Genomic DNA, 25,445 nt, shown 5'->3' with positions numbered 1-25,445 from the left:
AACCGCTATTATTTTACAGTCCATATCACTTATTAAGTGATTTCTTAACACCAACTTTACTTATGAACTAATTTAGGCTTAACTAAACAAAGGGGGTGAATACTTATGCAATGACTATATTTTAGTTATTTATTTGTTTGTACAAATTTGTAGAATTTTGTTTTCACTTTCACATTATGGAGTATTTTGTGTAATTCAATTACAAAAAAATATAATCAAATCTATTTCAATCCCACGTTTTAAAGCAACAAAATGTGAAAAAAGTTATAGTGGGTGTAGACTTTCCATAGGAACTGTATAGCCTAATAATATTTAGGAAGTTCATTTCCTTGGGAAGATAACTGCCCGTGCTTCTCCATCCATTCATATATAGACTACTGTATTTAATTGAGACCAAACGCTCACGTAATCTGGCACGCCCAACTAGGAGAGGAGAGCTATGGCTGCTGAACTAGGAGAGGAGAGGCTGCCGAACTAGGAGAGGAGAGGCTGCCGAACTAGGAGAGGTGTGGCTGCCGAACTAGGAGAGGAGAGGAGAGGCTGCCGAACTAGGAGAGGAGAGGAGAGGCTGCCGAACTAGGAGAGGTGAGGAGAGGTGTGGCTGCCGAACTAGGAGAGGTGAGGAGAGGTGTGGCTGCCGAACTAGGAGAGGTGAGGAGAGGTGTGGCTGCCGAATTAGGAGAGGAGAGGAGAGGTGTGGCTGCCGAATTAGGAGAGGAGAGGAGAGGTGTGGCTGCCGAATTAGGAGAGGAGAGGAGAGGTGTGGCTGCCGAACTAGAAAAAGAGAGGTGTGGCTGCCGAACTAGGAGCAGCAAGAAAGATGAGTGGTCCGTTGCACTGTCTCTTGACCTACGTTTTGCACGTAGGATATAGCCTGTCTTTTAGGAGCGGGGATATTTTCAGGCAGAGACAAAGAAATGGATAATTAATATATATTGAAAAGTAGAAGACTCAACGCTCGATCCCCATGTTGCGCCTTTTGCTTCATATTGATAATCACATTTTGGGATTTCACCTCGACTCACGTTGGTTGAACGTCCCCAACTTCTTTCTATTAACAGACACTGTAGTAAACTATAGCCTAATTATATTTAAGTGAATTTCCTTGGAAAGATAACTGCCACGTGATTTATTCGCCCATTCATAGGTAGCCTGGTAGGCTAGTGTGTGAATAATACGACAGAAGTGCTTTTAGTACAATAGCTAGGCTAACGCATACACAGCAGAAAGACACCGTTTCCAAATAATCTGCGGGACAAGTATATTTATCACAACGTTTTCTGTCTGACTGCCCGCAACATAAAAAATACGGACCGCGCTGCAATGATCTCTGTCAGAGCCCGCAGCCCTCTACCTCCAAACATCTTTGTTGTACCATTTGAAAGTGGAAAGAAATATATACAGTACCAGTCAAAAGTTTGGACACACCTACTCATTCAAGGGTTATTCTTTATTTTTACGTTGTAGAATAATAGTGAAGACATCAACACTATGAAATAACACATATGGAATGATGTAGTAACCAAGAAAGTTTTAAACAAATCAAAATATATTTTATATTTGAGATTCTTCAAAGTAGCCACCCTTTGCCTTGATGACAGCTTTGCACACTCTTGGCATTCTCTCAACCATCTTCTTGAGGTAGTCACCTGGAATATATTCTGATTTGTTTAACACTTTGTTGGTTACAACATGATTCCATATGTGCTATTTCATAGTTTTGATGTCTTCATTATTATTCTACAATGTAGAAAATAGTATTAAAAAAAAAACCTTGAATGTGTAGGTGTCCAAACTTTTGACTGGTACTGGATGTTATTACATTTTAGTACATTTGTCAGCCAAAACATGAAACCCACCCTTTTTTTCATGTGTTCTATCGCAAACTGTCATAAACATAAAGCTTTCCAACGTAACATCAACTATCCAATCAAAGCCACATTGACAATTAAGAAATTAGCACATCGATTACAAAAAAATTCAATTTAATATATTTTAATCCCACTTTGTAACGTAACAAAATGTGAAAAAGGTTCAAGGGATTGCAGACATTCTAAAGGCAATGTATTATTGTAGGTTAACATTTCAAAATAGTCTGATGCATATCCTGTAGATCAGATCAAATAGCCTGAAGATCAGATCAAATAGCCTGAAGATCAGTTCAAATAGCCTGAAGCCTGTATTATTTTTAACATGCTGTGAAAGTAGTACTCACTTTTAGGAATGGATAATCGTTTACAAGTTGCCAGCTATATCATAAACCCATTGTTGAAAAACACATTTTTGTTTAGTAACTTCCTGTTGTTCAACGGACCGGAATGAAGAAGCAGAGTTTGGAAAAAATGTATTTGGTGTCCATTAAGTCTTAAACAGCAAGGGGGCATTGTTTCCACTCCGTTGTGGCCGTCCCCATTTAAATGCAAGACCTCATCATACCATTGTTGTGTTGTTTTACCCTTAGTGTACTAACTTGAACTCCACTACCCTCTTTTTGGGATTTACAGGAAACACCTATCCCACCCCCCTCCTCCCTCTCCCTCCAACGCTCCTCCCCCCTCCCCCTCTTGGGGTCCCCAGGTCGTGCCTCTCCTGCTAACTTACTGCTGGGTCTGAAGAGGGTGTCTGTGCTGCTGGTCGACTGCAGGAAAACACCAGGACGGAGTGGGTTTATGCTCTTACATTCGTTTATTTTGGGACACTCCCTAGATGTCCTTAATTACCATTAAATACAATCACTAACCTTCTTAAAATGTAGACTCATTAGAAGCACTCCTACCCCATTGGTTACATTGATGATTTTAACCCATCCAAAATGCTCAAATCCGATCACAAGAGTTGGAAAGCTGGGCCTTGAACTAACTTCGATATGAAGAAGGAACCCTAACTGTCTGTCTTTGTTTCACAGGGGACAGCCCTAACCGTCGCTCTCTCAGTAGAAGAGGCTTATCATCTGGGGAAGCTAACCGACATCATGATGCTGATGAGACAGAGAAGAGTCTCTCCAGATCAGAACACCTCAAGAAACACCAGCAGAGACTTAGAGGGAAGAAACCTCACCGCTGCTTTGACTGTGGAAAGAGTTTCACCTCTTCAGCTAAACTTAAATCACACCAGAGAATACACACAGGAGAGAAGCCTTACAGCTGTGATCAATGTGGGAAGAGATTCACTCAGTTAGGAAGCCTGGCTGGACACAAGAGAATACACACAGGAGAGAAGCCTTTTGGTTGTGATCAATGTGGGAAGAGATTCACTCACTCAGGAAACCTGGATGGACACAAGATAATACACACAGGAGAGAAGCCTTACCACTGCTCAGACTGTGGAATGAGCTTAACCACTTCAAAAGGACTTCTAGTACACCAGAGAACACACACAGGAGAGAAGCCTTTTGGTTGTAATCAGTGTGGGAAGAGATTCACTCACTCAGGAAACCTGGCTTTACACAAGAGAATACACACAGGAGAGAAGCCTTTTGGTTGTGATCAGTGTGGGAAGAGATTCACTCAGTCAGGAAACCTGGCTAGACACAAGAGAATACACACAGGAGAGAAGCCTTTTGGTTGTGATCAATGTGGGAAGAGGTTCACTCACTCAGGAAACCTGGATGGACACAAGATAATACACACAGGAGAGAAGCCGTACCACTGCTCAGACTGTGGAATGAGCTTCACCACTTCAAAAGGACTTCTAGTACACCAGAGAACACACACAGGAGAGAAGCCTTTTGGTTGTGATCAGTGTGGGAATAGATTCACTCACTCAGGAAACCTGGCTTTACACAAGAGAATACACACAGGAGAGAAGCCTTTTGGTTGTGATCAGTGTGGGAAGAGATTCACTCACTCAGGAAACCTGGCTTTACACAAGAGAATACACACAGGAGAGAAGCCTTTTGGTTGTGATCAGTGTGGGAAGAGATTCACTCAGTCAGGACACCTGGCTTTACACAAGAGAATACACACAGGAGAGAAGCCTTACCACTGCTCAGACTGTGGAATGAGTTTCACCACTTCAAACGGACTTCTAGTACACCAGAGAACACACACAGGAGAGAAGCCTTACCACTGCTCAGACTGTGGAATGAGTTTCACCACTTCAAACGGACTTCTAGTACACCAGAGAATACACACAGGAGAGAAGCCTTTTGGTTGTGATCAGTGTGGGAAGAGATTCACTCAGTCAGGAAACCTGGCTTTACACAAGAGAAAACACCACACTGTTGGGTAACCTTTCCACTTTTGTTAGCTTAATCCAGTTAATGGTAGACTAGTGAGATTTATTCCTGATTATTATTTGACCATGCTTGTCACTTATGAACATTTTTGAACATCTTGGCATGGTTCTGTTATAATCTCCACCCGGCACAGCCAGAAGAGGACTGGCCACCCCTCATAGCCTGGTTCCTCTCTAGGTTTCTTCCTAGGTTTTGGCCTTTCTAGGGAGTTTTTCCTAGCCACCGTGCTTCTACACCTGCATTACTAGCTGTTTGGGGTTTTAGGCTGGGTTTCTGTACAGCACTTCGAGACATTAGCTGATGTACGAAGAGCTATATAAAATAAAATTGATTGAAAATTGATTGCTAGTTTTTCACTCAGTCAGGAAACATGGCTAGACACAAGAGAAAACACCACACTGTTGGGTAACCTTTCCACTTTTGTTAGCTCAGTCCAGTTAATGGTAGACTAGTGTACACACACCGGAGAGAAGCCCTACAGGGTGAGTTTTGCCACCTCAAGCGTTCTTAATGTGGCCTTCCTTAGTGTAATTTGATGTACTGTCAACAAGGGGTCCACCCTCTGATAACTTTAACTATCCATTATTTCCAGAATTTCATTAATTGCAATGTGAGTGAAATAGTCTGTGTTTGAATGGTGTGGGCGTACGTACCCCAACAACAGAATGGTGTGGGTGTTTCCCAACAACAGGATTGGTCAGCTCAGAGAAAGCAGGGCGGTAGCTCCTCCCCGTCTCTCTGCAAGTCTATCGTTAGGGTTAAGGCAAGGGTCCGTTTAACATGTTGACTAGTTGGGATGTGGTCAGAAAAGTCCATTAAGTCGCTGCCGTCCCACAGTCTGTTGACAGATGCTACGATACCAGTTAAGTCTGTTCACCAGAGATTACAGAAATGTTGGCAGGTAGATTTCTTTGGTTTGCTTAGCGAGCAAGCAAGAGGGATCTGAAGACTGATATCAATGTCTGAGGACAATTCACCATCACCATGATCAACTCTGTCTACCATCCAACTCATCATGATCAACCCCGTCCTCCATCCAGCTCACCTTATTTTGAAATGACATGATATTGTTTGGCAGAATGAACATAGTGTAGTGAATATTTTCCCAAACTGCGTTACCCACTCCAGTCAGCAGAGGACGATGTGAGTCTTTCAAGAGCTGTTTCCTCCAGTGGACAGGACTCTTTTTCAACAACAACACGGACTCATCAGCCGCCTCGGTAGCTTGCTAGAAAACAAACAAACCACAAAGTTTGCTGCTTCGGTGTTTTTAGATATTTTTATTAGATGTTACTATGGTATACTGAAGTATAATTACAAGCATTCCATAAGTGTCAAAGGCTTTTATTGACAATAACGTTAAGTTCATGCAATGAGTTAATATTATATTTGCAGTGTTGACCCTTCTATTTAAAGACCTCTGCAATGGCATGCTGTCAATTAACTTCTGGGCCACATCCTGACTGATGGCAGCCCATTCTTGCCTAATCAGTGCTTGGAGTTTGTCAGAATTGGTGGGTTTTTGTTTGTCCACCCGCCTCTTGAGGATTGACCATCAAGTTCTCAATGGGTTAAGGTCTGGGGAGTTTCCTGGCCCATGGACCCAACATTTCGATGTTTTGTTCCCCGAGCCACTTAGTTATCACTTTTGCCTTATGTCAACGTGCTCCACCATGCTGGGAAAGGCATTGTTCGTCACCAAACTGTTCTTGGATGGTTGGGAGAAGTTGCTCTCTGAGGATGTGTTGGTACCATTCTTTATTCATGGCTGTGTTCTTAGGCAAAATTGTGAGTGAGCCCACTCCCTTGGCTGAGAAGCAACCCCACACATGAATGGTGTCAGGATGCTTTACTGTTGGCAATACACAGGACTGATGGTAGCGCTCACCTTGTCTTCTCCGGACAAGCTTTTTTCCGGATGCCCCAAACAATCGGAAAGGGGATTCATCAGAGAAAATGACTTTACCCTAGTCCTCAGCAATTCAATCCCTGTACCTTTTGCAGAATATCAGTCTGTCCCTGATGTTTTTCCTGGAGAGTAGTGGCTTCCTCGCTGCCCTTCTTGATACCAGGCCATCCTCCAAAGTCTTCGCCTCACTGTGCGTGCAGATGCAGTCACACCTGCCTGCTGCCATTCCTGAGCAAGCTCTGCACTGGTGGTGCCCCGATCCCGCAGCTGAATCAACTTTAGGAGACGGTACTGGCGCTTGCTGGATTTTCTTGGGCGCCCTGAAGCCTTCTTCACAACAATTGAACCTCTCTCCTTGAAGTTCTTGATGATCTGATCAATGGTTGATTTAGGTGCAATCTTACTAGCAGCAATATCCTTGCCTGTGAAGCCATTTTTGTGCAAAGCAATGATGACTGCACGTGTTTCCTTGCAGGTAACCATGGTTAACGGAGGAAGAACAATGATTTCAAGCACCACCCTCCTTTTAAATCTTCCAGTCTGTTATTCTAACTCAATCAGCATGACAGGATGATCTCCAGCCTTGTCCTCGTCAACACTCACATGTGTTAACGAGAGAATCACTGACATGTCAGCTGGTCCTTTTGTGGCAGGGCTGATATGCAGTGGAAAAGTTTTTTGGATATTAAGTTCATTTTCATGGCAAAATGCAATTAATTGCAATTCATCTGATTACTCTTCATAACAGTCGGGAGTATATGCAAATTGCCATCATAAAAACTGAGGCAGCAGACTTTGTGAAAATTAATATTTGTGTCATTCTCAACTTCGCTTGCAAGCCGAAGAACACCATCCCAACTGTGAAGAACGGGGGTGGCAGCATCATGCTGTGGGGGTGATTTGCTGAAGGAGGGTCTGGTGCACTTCACAAAATAGATGGCATCATGCGGAAGGAAAATTATGTGGATATATTGAAGCAGCATCTCAAGACATCAGTCAGGAAGTTAAAGCTTGGTCGCAAATAGGTCTTCCAAATTGACAATGTCCCCAAGCATACTTCCAAAGTTGTGGCAAAATGGCTTAAGGACAACAAAGTCAAGGTATTGGAGTGGCCATCACAAAGCCCTGACCTCAATCCTATAGAACATTTGTGGGCAGAACTGAAAAAGCATGTTCGAGCAAGGAGGCCTACAAACCTGACTCAGTTACACTAGCTCTGTCAGGAGGAATGGGCCAAAATTCACCCAACTAATTGTGGGAAGCTTGTGGAATGCTACCCGTAACGTTTGACCAAAGTTAAACAATTTAAAGGCAATGCTAGCAAATACTAATTGAGTGTATGTAAACTTCTGACCGACTGGGAATGTGATGAAAGAAATAAAAGCTGAAATAAATCATTCTCTCTACTATTATTCTGACATTTCACATTCTTAAAATAAAGTGGTGATCCTAACTGACCTAAGACAGGACATTTCTACTAGGATTAAATGTCAGGAATTGTGAAAAACTGAGTTTAAATGCATTTGGCTAAGGTGTATGAGGAGGAACGAAACTGTGGCATTTTTAAAAAGAGATCTTAACACCTTTTTAGTGGTGCTTTTCCTCAGGGTGCTTTTTAGTCGTGCATTTTTTATTGTAATTCTTTAGTTTTTTATCCTCTTATATTTGTGTAATAAATATTTAGTTTCATTTTAATTGTTTTTATTAGTTTTTTTCCTGTGATGCACATTGAGTTCCATTCCATGTCTGAAATGTGCTATATAAATAAAGCTTGATTTGATTCTTTATGGTGTTATTAGGTGCCTAATATTGAGTTAGGCCTGTAAGGTAAGATAGACTGATATGATTGAAATCTCTATGGTGTTATTGAATTTAAACAACAAGGCACTCAGCCCCGTGGATTATTGTGAACAACTAAGAGCTGTTCTCTAACATGACGTGAAGAGGAGTGAATAACATAACTAAGAGCTGTTCTTATTGGAGATTTTTAGTTATAAACTAATTATATGAATTCTGCATGTTGTAGAATGAAACACCTTTATGCCCTACATACCTATGGATTAAGAACCAATTAAAGGGTTAGAACAGAAACATGATGAAATGGCTCTATAGGTATTTTTCCATTACATATATTATAATATGCTTAGCAATAGTAGAGACATTTCTTTAGTGCAAATGCTGTGCTTCTGATAAATGATGGTTCCCTCTAGCTCCCTGCATCTGGTCTGGGCCTGTAGTCAAGGACATGGGATGTAGATAAACTTCAGGAACAGATACACCTGTATTGTAGTAACGGAACTAACGTTATCACTTGTTTGTGCGCTAAGACCCGATACACATAGCCACAAGAAGAAACCATAGTGGCTCAAGGTCAAGGGAGGGTGGCTGTTTGGATAAAGAGGGGGTTCCGATATGATATGTAAAGGAGACCAAGCAGACATGGGGATAGACAGGAAAGAAGCTAGACAAAGAAACCATAGTGGCTCCGATATGATATGAAAAGATGAAGCTGTATAAAAAGAGAGCTCCAAGTCTGGGACGGCAGTTGCTCTGCAGACCAGCTCGGCTCTATTGCTTGTGAAATAAAATCTTGATTCTACAAAAACTCTGAAAGTACTTTGTTTGTTTTAATAAGTATAGGGATAATTTACTACAACAATAGCAGCTAAATAGCCGCTTAATACAGTATATACAGTGCCTTCAGAAAGTATTTATACCCCTTCCACTTTTTTCACATTTTGTTGTTACAACCCTGAATTTAAAATCTATTACATTGAGATTAATTTTGTCACTGGCATACACACAATACCCCAAAATGTCAAAGTGGAATCATGTTTTTCGAACTAATTAATTATAAATGAAAAGCTGAAATGTCTTGAGTTAATAAGAATTCAACCTATTTGTTATTTCAAGCCTAAGAAAGTTCAGGAGTAAAAATGTTCTCAACAAGTCACTTAATAAGTTGCATGGACTCACTCTGTGTGCAATAATAGTGTTTAACATGATTTTTAAATGACCACCTCATCTCTGTACCCCAGAGATACTGTACAATTATCTGTAAGGTCTCTCAGTCAAGCAGTGAATTTCAAACACAGATTCAACCACAAAGACCAGGGAAGTTTTCCAATGCCTCGCAAAGAAGGGCACCTATGGGTAGACGACATTGAATGTTCCTTCATTCATTACACTTTGGATGGTGTATCAATATACCCAGCCTCTACAAAGATAGAGACATCCTTCCTAACTCAGTTGCCGGAGAGGAAGGAAACCGCTCAGGGATTTCACCATGAGGCGAATGCTGACTTTTAAACAGTTACAGAGTTTAATGGCTGTGATAGGAGAAAACTGAGAATGGATCAACAACATTGTAGTTACTCCACAATACTAACCTAAATGACAGAGTGAAAAGAAGGAAGCCTTTACAGAATAAAGTTATTCCAAAACATGCATCCTGTTTGCAACAAGGAACTAAAGTAATAATGCAAAAAAATGTGGCAAAGCAATTAACTTTTTGTCCTGAATACAAAGTGTTATGTTAGTGACAAATCCAATCCAACACATTACTGAGTACCACTTTTCAAATGTTCAAGCTTATTGGTGGCTTTGAGGGAAACCTGGTTCAGTCTGCTTCCACCAGACACTGGGAGATGCATTCACCTTTCAGCAGGACAATAACCTAAAACACAAGGCCAAATCTACGCTGGAGTTGCTTACCAAGAAGATAATGAATGTTCCTGAGTGGCCGAGTTACAGTTTTGACTTAAATCTACTTGAAAATGTATGGCAAGACCTGAAAATGGTTGTTTAGCAGTGGAGGCTCCTCCAAGTAGGAAAGGAAAGAGAACCATCCTCCTCAGTGAATTTCATAAAAATAAAAATGGTAAAACATTGAAAAGTTATCCTTTTTAGATAAAACTATACTAAATATTCTCACCTGTCACCAAATAATTGATTAAAACACACTGTTTTGCAATGAAGGTCTACAGTAGCCTCAACAGCACTCTGTACGATAGCACAACTCCCTTCCATAGACTTACACAGTAATTATGACAACCTCCGGAGGACATCCTCCAACCTATCAGAGCTCTTGCAGCATGAACTGACATGTTGTCCACCCAATCAAAGGATCAGAGAATTCATCTAGTACTGAAAGCTCAAGCTACAGCTAGCTAGCTAGCACTGCAGTGCATAAAATGTGGTGAGTAGTTGACTCAAAGAGAGAGAAAGACAATAGTTTAGCAGTTCTCAACAAACTAATTTATTCAAAAATGAAGGAGAAGGAAGAGAGAGAGAATTCATTATTTCTTTTCACTTTCAGTTTCACTTACTTAGCTAGCAAATGCAGCTGGCTACTTTATTTACTCAAACACCCTGCTCCAACAGAGGGATGCTATGTTAGCTAGCTGGCTAGTTTAGTTACTCAAACACCCGGCTCAAACAGAGGGATGCAATGTTAGCTAGCTGGCTAGTTTAATTACTCAAACACCCGGCTCAAACAGAGGGATGCTATGTTAGCTAGCTGGCTAGTTTAGTTACTCAAACACCCAGTTTCAAACAGACGGATGCTATGTTAGCTAGCTGGCAAGTTTAATTACTCAAACACCCGGCTCAAACTGAGGGATGCTATGTTAGCTAGCTGGCTAGTTTAGTTACTCAAACACCCTGCTCCAACAGAGGGATGCTATGTTAGCTAGCTGGCTAGTTTAGTTACTGAAACACCCTGCTCCAACAGAGGGATGCTATGTTAGCTAGCTGGCTAGTTTATTTACTCAAACACCCGGCTCAAACATATAAACATATCTGAATTTGACCATTAGAAACTCTTGTTTGCAACTGTTGGACAAATTATTACACCCTAGATAAGCTATTTGCAGGCAAGAGTGTGCAAGGCGGTATTGAATGTGTCACTGTCCGTATGTCACCTACGTTGTAAACTTTCATTCATAGACTAGGTTGTAGCAACCTCATGATGGGTATTGGGAAATGTTGAGTATCATGTAGTACCCTAAACCTATCGATGTTATATTGAACTGGGTGAATGGAATATGAATGACAGTCATCCAACATGCTGTAATAGAAATAAGGCCATGCTCATAAAAAAATAAATAATGGTCCTCCCTCATCTTAAACGGCATTTACGGCCACTGTTGTCTAGCAATGATCAACAACCAATTTGACGGAGCGTGAAGAAGTTGTAAAATAATAATGGGGAAATGTTGCCCAATCCAGGTTTAGAAAGCTCTTAGAGACTTACCCAGAAAGACTCAGCTGGAACCGCTGCTAAAAGGTGCTTCTATAAAGTATTGACTCGGGTGTGAATACTTACACTACCGGTCAAAGGTTTTAGAACACCTACTCATTCAAGGGTTTTTCTTTATTTGGACTATTTTCTACATTGTAGACTAATAGTGAAGACATCAAAACTATGAAATAACACATATGGAATCATGTAGTAACCAAAAAAGTGTTAAACAATTCAAAACATGTTTTATATTTGAGATTCTTCAAATAGCCACCCTTTGCCTTGATGACAGCTTTGCACACTCTTGTCATTCTCTCAACCAGCTTCACCTGGAATGCTTTTCCAACAGTCTTGAAGGAGTTCCCACATATGCTGAGCACTTGTTGGCTGCTTTTCCTTCACTCTGCGGTCCGACTCATCCCAAACCATCTCAATTTGGTTGAGGTTGGGGGATTGTGGAGGCCAGGTCATCTGATGCAGCACTCCATCACTCTCCTTCTTGGTAACATAGCCCTTACACAGCCTGGAGGTGTGTTGGGTCATTGTCCTATTGAAAAACAAATGATAGTCCAACTAAGCCCAATCAAGATGGAATGGCGTATCGCTGCAGAATGCTGTGGTAGCCATGCTGGTTAAGTGTGCCTTGAATTCTAAATAAATCACAGACAGTGTCACCAGCAAAGCACCCCCACACCATCACACCTCCTCCTCCATGCTTTACAGTGGGAAATACACATGCGATCATCCGTTCACCCACACCGCGTCTCACAAAGACACGGCGGCTGGAACCAAAAATCTAATTTCCACCGGTCTGATGTCCATTGCTTGTGTTTGTTGGCCCAAGCAAGTCTCTTCTTCTTATTGGTGTCCTTTAGTAGGGGTTTCTTTGCAGCAGTTCGACCATGAAGGACTGATTCACACAGTCCCCTCTGAACAGTTGATGTTGAGGTGTGTCTGTGACTTGACCTCTGAAGCATTTATTTGGGCTGTAATTTCTGAGGCTGGTAACTCTAATGAACTTATCCTCTGCAGCAGAGGTAACTGGGTCTTCCATTCCTGTGGCGGTCCTCATGAGAGCCAGTTTCATCATAGCGCTTGATGGTTTTTGCAACTGCACTTGAAGAAACTTTAAAAATTCTTGAAATTTTCTGGAGTGACTTACCTTAATGTCTTAAAGTAATGATGGACTGTAGTTTCTCTTTGCTTATTTGAGCTGTTCTTGCCATAATATGGACTTGGTCTTTTACCAAATAGGGCTATCTTCTGTATACCCCCCCCCCCCCCCCCTTGTCACAACACAACTGATTGGCTCAAACTCATTAAGAAGGAAAGAAATTCCACAAATTAACTTTTAAGAAGGCACACCTTTTAATTGAAATGCATTACAGGTGACTACCTCATGAAGCTGGTTCAAAGAATGCCAAGAGCTAGCTCCCGAGTGGCACAGTGGTCGGGAGACCCATGGCGTGGCGCACAATTGGCCCAGTGTCATCCAGGGTATGGGAGGGAATGGCCGGCAGGGATGTAGCTAAGTTGATAGAGCATGGCGTTTGCAATGCCAGGGTTGTGGGTTCATTTCCCACTGGGGGCCAGTATGAAAAATACAAATAATAATGTATGCACTAACTGTAAGTCGCTCTGGATAAGAGCGTCTGCTAAATGACTAAAATGTAAATGTAAGAGTGTGCAAAGCTGTCATCAAGGCAAAGGGTGGCTATTTTAAGAATCTCAAATATAGAATATATTTGGATTTGTTTTGATTTTTGGACCCCAAGAAGAGTAGCTGTTGCCTTGGCAGGAACTAACGGGGGATCCCTAATAAATACAAATACAAACACTTTGTTGGTTACTACATGATTCCATTTGTGAATGGAATTTGAATGTCAGCAGCTACTCTTCCTGAGTGTGCAAAGCCGTCATCAAGGCAACGGGTGGCTATTTGAAGAATCACAAATATTTTTTCGACCCCAGGAAGAGTAGCTGCTGTCTTGGGAGCAGCTAATGGGGATCTCTAATGAATACAAATACTTTTTTGGTTACTACATCATTCCATATGTGTTATTTCATCATTTTCATGTCTTCACTATTATTCTACAATGTAGAACATAGTAAAAATAAAGAAAAACCCTTGAATGAGTAGGTGTTCTAAAACATTTGACCGGTATGTATGTAAATTAGATAAATGAGATATTTCTGTATTTAATTTCAATAGATTTTCAAACATTTCTAACAACATGTTTTCACTTTGCCATTATGGGGTATTGTGTAAAGGGGGAAAAACGATTTAATTCATTTTGAATTCAGGCTGTAACACAACAAAATGTGGAGTAAGTCAAGGGGTATGAATCCATTCGATAATAATAATAATAATATGCCACTTAGCAGACGCTTTCATCCATACATTAATTGTGTATGGGTGGTCCCGGGGATCGAACCAACTACCCTGGCGTTACAGGCACTGTGCTCTACCAGCTGAACTACAAAGGACCACAATTCTGAAGGCACAGTAGCTATAGATAGTACACTGAATAATGGAACAATCCCTAGTTAGCTAATGTTTCGAGGGCGTGCTGACAGTATTATTTGGCATTAATAGACTGGTTTTAAGCACAGCAGCGTTCTATCCAAGCTGGGAGAGAGGAGGGTTCATGTCATGCAGGTTCAGGTAGCAGCTACAGGACAGTTGGATATTATTTTAAACATCAATTGGTAGCTGATTCGTATGCATGGATCATTTATTTTAAAATCTGCAATGTTTGAATGTCCAGTTTTAATTACTGAACAATAAATGACATTATTGCCACTAGCCAGCGGTCTAAAAAATTGCAGCGTATCGACACCATGTATAGATTTCGTGAAACGTTAGACCCCCGTGTAGTTCAGTTGGTAGAGCATGGCGTTTGCAAAGCCAGGGATGTGGGTTCGATTCCCACGGCGGGCAGTATGAAAAAATAAAAGAATGTATAAACTAACGAACTGTAAGGCGCTCTGGATTATGGAGGACTAAAAGTGCCACAATTAAATAAATAAATACACCATTAAATAATTACTTAAATGTGTCATTAATTAATTAAAATTAGAATTAAATACATAAATGTGTAATTAAATGTATCATTAATTAATTCAAATACCGATTCATTTTATGTAAAATACATATATAATTATTTCACTATTTACATTTACATTTCATGATCCTGCGTTGCAGTGATTCATGAATTACTTAAAACTGTCAAACTGACCCATCAAAGTCAGTGGGCGGGGCTAACGCGAATCTAGTCTGATCCATTGCTTTGGTCTGAAGTAGAGTAGGCCCAGCGTCTCAACATTGGGGCTAGCAGGACCGAGTCTTCTCTTGATTTTTAGCCGTTGCTTAGGAACGCTTAGCTAGTAGCACATCATTATGGAGTTCACCCAGTCCCTTTCACATCTGCCACCAATACGACTTAACGACGTAGAACGACTTGCTGACAAGTGGTCCCTTACTTCAAGATCGAAGCTTGATAAAGGCTACAAGTTCTTCGTTGAAGGTTACCTGTTTGATTATGAAGGTACGTGTTTATCTTTATTTAGCTTAAATTAGCCCTATGCTAGCGAAGGTTATGAGCTGACGAGTTTCTGTTTTGCAGCCTCTTTTTAATATTACTGCTGTTTGTATCGACCGTAAGATAAGAGTCAGTAATGTATTAATGGCTAATGCTGCGCCCTTTCTCCCAATCACTGTATTGAAACAGTCTCAAGTGTAGTTAACGGTGAGGTGACAGTGAGAGGGCGATGTTACAGGTCCATGAAGAAAAATGAGGAGGCTCATCGGCTTCAGGTTTCTCAGATAAACAGTTCTCTAACATTATGATAAGATAGGTTAAGATAGATAAGTTTTCTTTTTGTTGTGTTTTGCTGCGGTTGCAGATTTAATAAGAATGATTCCACAATGTTCCACTGTGGATCAGTTTGTTTCTCAGTCTGAGCTCTGATTTTGTATCATTAAACTTAATACACAACGAAATTCTTACAAACCGATGTGGGTTGTTGACGGCAATAAAGACTGGGAAAGATTCTGTGATAACTCAAAATGTTCAAATTTTCGATAAGTGTTGGCACTACTTGTCAAAGGTTTCAGAACAGCCAATTTTTCTTAATTAAAAAAAGAAATTGGGTTTTGAAAATTGTGTACAGTAGTTTATAATGAAACGCAGAAAAAATGTTTTGTAAGTACAGCACTAATTGTTATGTCTCTATGAACAGGTTACACTAGACTCTGCAGAGGTTCCTGTGGTACTCAATCACATGTCATGTTCCTGCTCTGCTGGGAAAGCACTATGTAATCACATAGTAGCACTTCTTTTTCAAAGTGCTCACTATGTTACCATGGGCTTTAAGACAGTGCCATTGCCTCTGTCATGCACCAGCGCACTGCAGACCTGGCACCAGCCTAGGACACAGGTCAGACATTATTTGTTACACTGATGCAGAACTTTGCAGTTTGTATTGACTTTTGACAATGTATTGTTCATCATTATTATATCACAGGGAATTGTACCAGAGGCCACCAATGATATGGCGGTGTGTAAACCAGCGGCTAAGAAAAAAACAAGTGTCAGAGCTGGTGTGAAGTGCACACTGTACCGAGCCTATGATGGTGAGTCTGAATGAGCCCCCGCCTGTACTAGAGCACAAAGACTTTAGTGCATTTCTAAAATAATACAAACATAAAAGTGATTATTATTTGTTACTTTTTATATAGACTTTCAGTGGATATTTTTTTATTTGTATTAGAAGCATGTACGAGACTGGATGAGTGTGGTTGTCTTTTTTAGTGAAAAAGATAAGGTGGCATTTAATGAAATCTAAACTTGACATATCTCACTTTCATGCCAGGGCCTATTCCGGATCCTCACGTCATGGCCAGTGCTGAGAAACTGAAAGACATCCGTCCACAACCAGGGATTTGCAAATTGCTGCACGGGCTTGAGGGCCTTAATTTGGTGGACTCTAAATTTGGCCCTGTGCCATTTGGGTCTGTGCTTTCTTACCAGTGCCCTCTAGAATTAAGTAGAGATATTATTAAACACCCTGGTGCCAGTGAGTTTCCTCAGTTGCCTATTGAAGGTTACAACTTTAAATTTCCCATTGATTTTGAGCCCAACTACATACAACAATGTCATTTGGACAGCCTGATTGTGTCAGAGGAGATGTCTGCTGCTATTGAAGCAGAAACAAGAATGCAGTCAGAATGCCAGCTGTGGAGCCAGGTACGCAAACCCCGACTGACAGCCAGCAGATTCCGTGAAATATGCCATGTTCGTGGGGAGTTGTCTGCCAAGGCTTTGGCAACCCGCATTCTGAGAGGAACTCCTCAGACAGCTGCTATGAGAAGAGGGTTGGATCTGGAACCTGAGATACTGAGGCAATATTCTGATTTTTGTGATGTCTCTCTGAAACAATGCGGGGTCATCATCCACCCTGATTCACCTCACCTTGCAGCCAGCCCGGATGCTAAAGTCTTCTGCCCAACAGAAGCACCACCATTTGGTCTTGCTGAGGTTAAGAGTTGCGATGTTGAAAATGTTACCCAAGTTAAACACCTGATCACAGTTAAAGGCCAGGCCTGCCTTAAGAAGAGCCACAAATACTACTATCAGGTTCAAGGCCAACTCGCCTTAAGCGGACTTCAGTGGTGTGACTTCATTACAGATACCCGCACTGACTTCACAGTTGAGAGAATCTTTAGGGATGAGGAGATTATCCACTCAATGCGACAGAAGCTTGATCATTTCTATTATAACATCTACATGGATGTCTTCTTAAGTTATAAAACATAAGGCAGAATTTTATGTGTAAATAGTGTTAAGGTAAATGTGGAAGGTGAACCTTTGACATTTTTTTCTTTAACTGCAAATTAACTTGTCATATACTGTATATCTCCTATGTACTGAAACACACATTTTGAAAAGGATTGTGATGTAAATGTCGACATGTTTTTCTTTAACTGCAAATGAACTTAATTGTGTTATATACTGTATATCTATGTATTGAAATACAAATTTTGAAAAGGATTGCGATGTTGTAAATGCTCTTACCAAAATCAAAAAGGATTGGAAGCAGTTGCTTGCAAACATATATTTAATAGTTCCATCAGTGCCATGACACATAAGCACATAACATGGTTAATAGTTGGATATTTTTACAATATATCACATTAGGTTCATTAATAGCTATGAAAAAGAACCTGGTAAAGGTAGCTAGTCCATGTTAAAATGATGCGGCTAACTGTGGACAGGCTGACCTCAAAGATGGTAGACAAGGTTTTCTCCTGAAGCCCAGCTGCAACACGACACAGAAACATAAATAGTTCATCAATAAGTGGAAGTTTTCGGTGAGGGCTAGGTGTCACATGTGCCGTTTGCTGTGCCTTAGACCAGTATACAAGCCGTGAAGCAGAGGGATAAACAGAATCCCAAAACACAGTGAAGACCTCCTTTGAGCTGAATCGTGTGTAGTAGCGATAGTCCTCATCTGTGACACAAAAATTAAAAAGGAGTGGATGCTGCTTCTTAACTGTCAGGTGCTGGATCTCAATTTCTAGGGACAACACTTGCAGCTCCAACTCTCGAATTCTTTGAGTAGCACTGTCCAGTTTACCTTAAGGGGAAGAAAAAGCATACATGTTGGTAGGTTAGTTATTACTCATCTATCCCATCCCATTTTCAATAAATAAAACTGAAGAAGCTTCTAAGATGGATGAGGTTTAAAACGCCAAGTCTTTTCACAGAGAGACCAGTTACTCCAAATCGTAGTATAAAATAGTATTTTTACTTAACTGCCATATACTTTTACTTTTTTTGCCAAACAGATACATGGTTACTCTTATTTGTAATACTAACCAGGAGAAGGACGGCAGGCATAGTCGTGATCGTTTGTCACTGCAGGCAAAGCACCCTCTGTGCTGTCAGGCATCTCATGATCAGAATCATCCAGGACAGCAACACCAAGACGCTTTCTTGCTCGCTGGTAAACTGACTCCCGAGCTTGTGAGCCGCCTCCTATATGTGTGAAATTAACCATATGCTTGTCATGATACATTTTGGTAATCACTTTTCAGTCCCTAAAATGACAAAATGTAGCAGCTATATTGCATCAGGATTAAATTATTAAACATTTTGTACAAGTAATATATTATTGGATTACAGTAGTATTACGTTTAACGCTGTCTACCTATCCTTACCCCAATCATTCCAGTGGAATCTAGACGGCACTGATCCCTGTTTAATACGGATCCGTCCACTGGCCGATGTGTATCTATCCTCAGGGGGAAAGTGCTGACTGCAAACAAAGGTGCTCCCACGAAGAATCTTAAAACTTGGTCCCTCATCTCTCCTGATCGCCCTCACCCAACGGGCACGTATTTCTCCATCAACAGGGAAATCGTGAAAACTCAGATACGGGAATTTCTGTTTGTTGTTTGAACAAAATGGTACACTGCAATAGCATCTTCTCGAAGATTGTGCCATGCTTCGGTGTTGGATGGGATACTGTTGCGATACAGACACCGGGAGAAAAGAAACAGCTAAATTAACATTCAGCTTTGACCAGGAATCAATATTTATCTAGCTATCATGCACAACAGTATTTGAATAGGTGAGTTACTATACATTCATGAATAAACTAACTGCCTAACAAAGGGTTAGATAGCTAGCTAAGTAAACTTGTTACATTACAGCCAGGCAGCAATGTAACGCTACCTTTTAACGTTATCGGTATCTGGTACTAAGTTGTTGTTAGCTAACGTTAGCCCACTTTTAAGTAACTAAGGCAGTGAACAATTATGAATTAACAATAACGTTAGCAAGTTACAAACCATTGCATATACGTAAACATTATTAGTTGTATTTTCGTTGAGAAGTCTCAGGTTACGGGCGAACGGAAGTGGAGTTAACCTGCTACGCGGAAAGGCGGAAGTTAGATGACGTCATCGTGAAAAGGGCCTATGAAAGTTCTGTTTAACCGTGTAACTAAACCAACGTAGAGGTGAATAGCGCCACCCAGTGTATTGGAATGTGTTCAGTAGCTCTGCATCAATCCATTATCCGGAATTGATTTGTCTTGGCTTGATGCAGAGGGTAACCAATCAGGCGTTAGGTTCCGCCTACCAACTTTTGATGGGTCAGTTTGACAGTTTTAAGTAATTCAGGAAGCACTCCAACGCAGGACCATGAAATGTAAATGTAAATAGTGAAATTATTATATATGTATTTTACATAAAATGAATCGGTATTTGAATTAATTAATGACACATTTAATAACACATTTATGTATTTAATTCTAATTTTAATTAATTAATGACACATTTAAGTAATTATTTAATGGTGTATTTATTTATTTAATTGTGGCACTTTTAGTCCTCCATACTGGATAAGAGCGTCTGCTAAATGAATAAAATGAGAAAATGACAACCAAATAGAGGCCTACCAATAAACCTTTATATATATTATTTAAAGCAAAGCTTTACATGCTCTTGCACCACAGGAACCCTATCATCGATTAATTAGGCATGAAGCCGCATAGACATGTCTCTATTTCAACACGATGTACAGCGATCGGTTTGTGAGTGAATATCTGGCTGAAACATTCGAATTTATTTCATATATAGAGGCCCAAAGTCCAACCTTGCGGGGTCCAGAGAAACTGCGTTAACTTTAGAAAATGAGTTACTAAAAGCAGAAGGCTTCCTACGACTGGAGTATTATTTGTATGTTGGCCGAATCCCAACATTTAAGTTGAACGGAAGTGAAGGCGGAGCCTGGCTCTTTTCTCTTGTGACTTTCCGCTCCGTGCAGAGTAGAACACCAGACAACATGATTGAACAAAGGAGAATTGTTAAAATGATATCGGACTGTAACTTTTGAAAATGAGCTAAGCAGACTACTGCTGTATTATTATTTGTATGTTGGCGGAAGTCCTATTTTTCATTCGAACGGAAGCGAAGGTGGAGTCACATGTTCTCTATTCTCCAGACCGTAACCCCTATTTAATCATTCCAAAACCCCGCGGGATTACCCATCATACCCCCCCAACCTTTCCATCTGTCCTGGCATATTTAATCCCTGCTAGTACCCATGAGAACGATAACACATCCATGAACACAGAACACAATACAGGGTCGTTACATAGCCCCCCCCTTTCTAAACCCTAGCCCCTAGGGTTACAAAACAAAATCCTTAAAACGACCCGGAGGTCGCATCAGTCTCTTGTGCCTCCCCTTGACTCTCACTGGTGGACCCCCAGAACACTCATCAGAGTCCTCACTTCCATTCCCTACCGTTTTCCTCCCTCTGTAGGGCGCCAATCGGTCCCGGTGGACCACCACCCTCCTGCCCCGTGGGGGAACCTCCACCCGGTACGTCACCTCCCCCACTCTCTCTATCACCAGGCACGGCCCCACCCAGGCACTGTCCAGCTTTGGGCACCGCCCCTTCTTGCGCGTGGGGTTGTGAAGCCACACGCGTTCTCCCGCTCCAAAGTGCCTCCCCCTAGCGCGTGAGTCATAGTGGCGCTTTTGGCGCATTCCTGCGTTCTCGAGTTGCTCTCTTGCGAAGGTGTGAGCCGCTTCTAACCGGTTCTGCAGTCGACTAACATAGTTCGGGCCAGGCAAAACCCTGTCGTCGTTATCAGGAGGGTGGCCAAACGTCAGTTCGGCTGGGGTGCGCAACTCACGACCTAACATTAGTAGCGCTGGGGAGCACGCAGTCGATTCCTGAACAGCCGACCTACATGCCATAAGAATAAACGGTAAGTGGGCGTCCCAATCTCTCTGGTGTTTTGAGGTAACGATAGCCAGCTGTTGTGCTAATGTTCTGTTAAATCTTTCCACCAGCCCATCACTCTGGGGGTGAAGCGGAGTAGTGCGCGTCTTCTCCGCGCCTAACCGTCTACACAACTCTGAGAACACCCGTGACTCAAAGTTTCTCCCCTGGTCGCTGTGTATAGACTGTGGCACCCCGAACCGACTGATTATTCCCCCTACCAATGCATCAGCTACTGTTTCTGCCTCCTGGTCTGGGAGAGCGTAAGCCTCTGGCCACTTGGTGAAGTAGTCCATAGCAGTTAGAATCCACCTGTTACCGCTGTCTGTGGTTGGAAACGGTCCAACTATGTCTACCCCCAGTCTCTCCATGGGCTCCCCTACTGGGAATTGTTGTAGGAGGGCGTGTGACTGACCTGGAGGTCCTTTCTTAGCAGCACACTCATCGCACTGCCTGCAAAAGTCCTCCACATCCCTCCTGTGCCTGGCCCAATAGAAGCCTTTACGTACGCGCTTTAACGTTTTGGAGACCCCAAAATGCCCTGCGCCTACTCCCCCGTGAAGCTGCTGTAACACGCTCCCTTGCAGCCTTTTGGGAACCACTACCTGCCACGTCATTTCTCCAGTAGCCGGCTTTTTCCACCCCCTCTGGAGCACTCCCTCGGCCACTCTAAGGACTGAGAATTTAGCCCAGAGTCCTTTGGTGACTGGTGATAGAGGGGCTACTTCCCCCCATGGCGGTCGTCTTCTCTCTTCCACCCACCCCAGCACAGGACGCAGCTCTGCGTCCTCCTCCTGGCGACGCCTCCACTCCCCGACGTCCACAGCCTCAAGCTCCCGGCACTCTGTCACCCTCAGCTGACTCACCGTGGCGGTGACTCCCTCCTCCATGCACAGTTCCCTCTCTCGCTCCACCCGTTTGGCGCAGTACCCACAGCCGTCCTCAGCACACGGGCGGCGGGACAAGGCGTCTGCATTGCTGTGGCGAAGGCCGGCCCTGTACTCCACCTGGAAGTCGTAGGGTTGCAGCTCCTCCAACCAGCGGGCGATCTGACCCTCTGGCTCCTTGAAGGAGAGAAGCCACTGCAGGGCGGAGTGATCCGTCCGCACCACAAACGGCAGGCCCCCCAGGTAGTACTTGAAATGGCGTACTGCTGCCACGACAGCCAAAAGCTCCCTCCTTGTCACGCAGTAGCGTTTTTCAGCCTTATCAAAAGTTCTGCTGTAATAAGCTACTATGTGCTCCCCATCAGAACCACGCTGAGCCAGCACGGCCCCCAAGCCCTCATTGCTTGCGTCGGTGTCCAGGATAATCTTACATCTTTTCTTGTAAGATCCCTCTCATATCCATATATAGATCCACCACATATTCTTTCAGATTACTACTCACTACTCTTTGCCATTGTATTTGCTTGTAAGATCCCTCACCAGGCTGCAAGACGGTTGCTCAGGTGCCTTTGCTGCTGGGCTCGGCGGCCTTGGCCTCAGTGATTAGCGTCGGCCCAGCGGCCTTGCCTTTGGCCTCTGTGGCAGGCTTCTCCCCGCCGCTTTGATCCGATGCTGCCGTTGTGCCCTGGCGAAGCCACTTTGATGTCTTCACTATTATTCTACAATGTTAACTCTGAAGCATTTATTTGGGCTGCAATTTCTGAGGCTGGTAACTCTAACGAACGTATCCTCTGCAGCAGAGGTAACTGGGTCTTCCATTCCTGTGGCGGTCCTCATGAGAGCCAGGTTCATCATGGAGCTTGATGGTTTTTGCGACTGCACTTTAAGAAACTTTCAAAGTTCTTGAAATTTTCCGGAGTGACTGATCTTCATGTCTTAAAGTAATGATGGACTGTCGTTTCTCTTTGCTTATGTGAGCTGTTCTTGCCATAATATGGACTTGGTCTTTTACCAAATAGGGCTGTCTTCTGTATACCCCCCCCCCCCCCCCCCCCCCCTTGTCACAACACAACTGATTGAATCAAACGCATTAAGAAGGAAAGAAATTCCACAGGAATAGTAGCTGCTGCCTTGGGAGCAGCTAATGGGGATCCCTAATGAATAAAAAATAATTTTTTGGTTACTACATGATTCCATATGTGTTATTTCATAGTTTTGATGTCTTCACTATTATTCGCTTTTTCTGTATTTAATTTAAATAGATTTACACACAACAGCATTCTATCCAAGCTGGGAGAGCGCACGAGGAGGGATCATGTCATGTAGGTTCAGGTAGCAGCTACAGTGGGGGAAAAAGTTCTCCCACTTAAAAAGATGAGATTGCAAACGCCATGCTCTATCGACTGAGCTACATCCCTGCCGGCCATTCCCTCCCCTACCCTGGACGACGCTGGGCCAATTGTGCGCCGCCCATGAGTCTCCCGGTCGCGGCCGGCTGCGACAGAGCCTGGATTCGAATCAGGATCTCTAGTGGCTCAGTTAGCACTGCGATGCAGTGCCTTAGACCACTGCGCCACTCAGGAGGTGTACATCTCTTGCACATCAATCATTCCAGTGTTAATACTAATTGTAATAATTTTGCACTATGGCCTATTTATTGCCTTACCTCCATAACTTGCTACATTTGCACACACTGTATATATATGTTCTGTTGTATTTTTGACTTAATGTTTTGTTTTACCCCATATGTAACTCCGTGTTGTTGTTTTTATCGCACTGCTTTGCTTTATCTTGGCCAGGTCGCAGTTGTAAATGAGAACTTGTTCTCAATTGGCGTACCTGGTTAAATAAACGTTAAATAAAATAAAAAAATAAAAATGATTTGTATGTTGGCCGAATCCCAACGTTTCAGTTGAACGGAAGTGAAGGCGGAGCCTGGCTCTTTTCTCTTGTGACTTTCCGCTCCGTGCAGAGTAGAACACCAGACAACATGATTGAACAAAGGAGGAATGTTAAAATGATATCGGACGGTAACTTTTGAAAATGAGCTAAACAGACTACTGCTGGAGTATTATTTGTATGTTAGCGGAAGTCCTATTTTTCAGTCGAACTGAAGTGAAGATGGAGTCACATGTTCTCTATTCTCCATTTTGTCTTTAGGCAGAGAGTCACATGTTGAAATATAACGTCTTGGTCCTCTACCTCCCTGATCTAAAAGGTCCGTAGACTAGAGATAAACATCTAGTTAACTTCGCCTGAATTCTGCAATCGACCATAAACACACGTTTCTACAATGAATCAGGTGAGTTTAGATTAATTGAATCATTTTTATAACGGGTCTTTGTAGCCTGCTTCATGCTTTTACACTGCGCGCATTTAATGGTCCTTGACTTTTGGAAAATAATTTGTGTAGTTTAGCTGGTTACTCGTAGCCAGGCCCGGCGGCAGGATGAACTCGGCAAGGGGGCATCATAAATGACTAAGTGGGAAAAACTATTTTCGCTTGCTGATAACACAGGATGGATAATAATCGATAGTACAATTACACACAATGTATTTGCAGCCACGCACGGCTGTCTTGCAGCAAGAATACAGGCTACTGCACCGCTTTACAAACATGGACAATTCATAAATAGCAAGTCATGACAACGCTACACAGTTACATTCACAATACCCAACAATACAAAACAGTTGCTAATTACCGTAATAACACTTCCTCATGCCAATAAAATGGATTTCCAATCGCGGAAAGCAAACAATAATGCACTACCAATGACTTATCGGTACAATGCAGCTAGTTGGAGCTTACCAGTTGGCTGTAGGCTACTCCACTAGCAGCTTGCCAGTTGGCTGTAGGCTACTCTACTAGCAGCTTGCCAGGTGGCTGTAGGCTACTCCACTAGCAGCTTGCCAGTTGGCTGTAGGCTACTCCATTAGCAGCTTGCCAGTTGGCTGTAGGCTACTCCACTAGCAGCTTACCAGTTGGCTGTAGGCTACTCCACTAGCAGCTTGCCAGTTGGCTGTAGGCTACTCCACTAGCAGCTTACCAGTTGGCTGTAGGCTACTCCACTAGCAGCTTGCCAGTTGGCTGTAGGCTACTCCACTAGCAGCTTACCAGTTGGCTGTAGGCTACTCTACTAGCAGCTTGCCAGTTGGCTGTAGGCTACTCCACTAGCAGCTTACAAGTTGGCTGTAGGCTACTCCACTAGCAGCTTGCCAGTTGGCTGTAGGCTACTCCACTAGCAGTTTACCAGTTGGCTGTAGGCTACTCCACTAGCAGCTTACCAGTTGGCTGTAGGCTACTCCACTAGCAGCTTGCCAGTTGGCTGTAGGCTACTCCACTAGCAGCTTGCCAGTTGGCTGTAGGCTA

The 25,445-nt window shown here is 42.5% G+C and overlaps 1 protein-coding gene and 1 long non-coding RNA gene across 2 annotated transcripts; one reads left to right on the top strand and one right to left on the bottom strand.

The window, feature by feature from the left end:
• The first annotated feature begins 15,822 nt into the window (after positions 1 to 15,822).
• On the top strand, positions 15,823 to 17,441 carry LOC311119525 (uncharacterized protein). The gene is made up of 2 exons (XM_084194200.1): positions 15,823 to 16,024; positions 16,264 to 17,441. The coding sequence occupies exons 1-2, from the start codon at positions 15,943 to 15,945 to the stop codon at positions 17,205 to 17,207; spliced, it is 1,026 nt and encodes a 341-aa protein (XP_084050326.1). The 5' UTR covers positions 15,823 to 15,942; the 3' UTR covers positions 17,208 to 17,441.
• Positions 17,442 to 17,490: 49 nt separating this feature from the next.
• On the bottom strand, positions 17,491 to 18,466 carry LOC311119526. The gene is made up of 2 exons (XR_014611992.1): positions 18,270 to 18,466; positions 17,491 to 18,027 (listed from the first exon to the last, which is right to left on the bottom strand). It is a non-coding gene; the product is annotated as an uncharacterized lncRNA (long non-coding RNA).
• Between the last annotated feature and the right edge of the window lie 6,979 nt (positions 18,467 to 25,445).

The sequence above is a fragment of the Coregonus lavaretus genome, assembly GCF_964263955.1.
Source record: "Coregonus lavaretus genome assembly, contig: HAP1_SCAFFOLD_140, whole genome shotgun sequence".
NCBI classification, from domain to species: domain Eukaryota; kingdom Metazoa; phylum Chordata; class Actinopteri; order Salmoniformes; family Salmonidae; genus Coregonus; species Coregonus lavaretus.
The sequence above is the reverse complement of the archived record's forward strand: the minus strand, read 5'-3'. Positions and strand labels throughout refer to the sequence as shown.

Excerpts from the sequence above, each read along its gene's own strand:
- LOC311119525 (XM_084194200.1), top strand. The coding sequence starts at position 15,943 with ATGGCGGTGTGTAAACCAGCGGCTAAGAAAAAAACAAGTGTCAGAGCT. Across the intron at positions 16,025-16,263 it reads ACTGTACCGAGCCTATGATG|GGCCTATTCCGGATCCTCAC; the intron begins GTGAGTCTGAAT and ends CTTTCATGCCAG.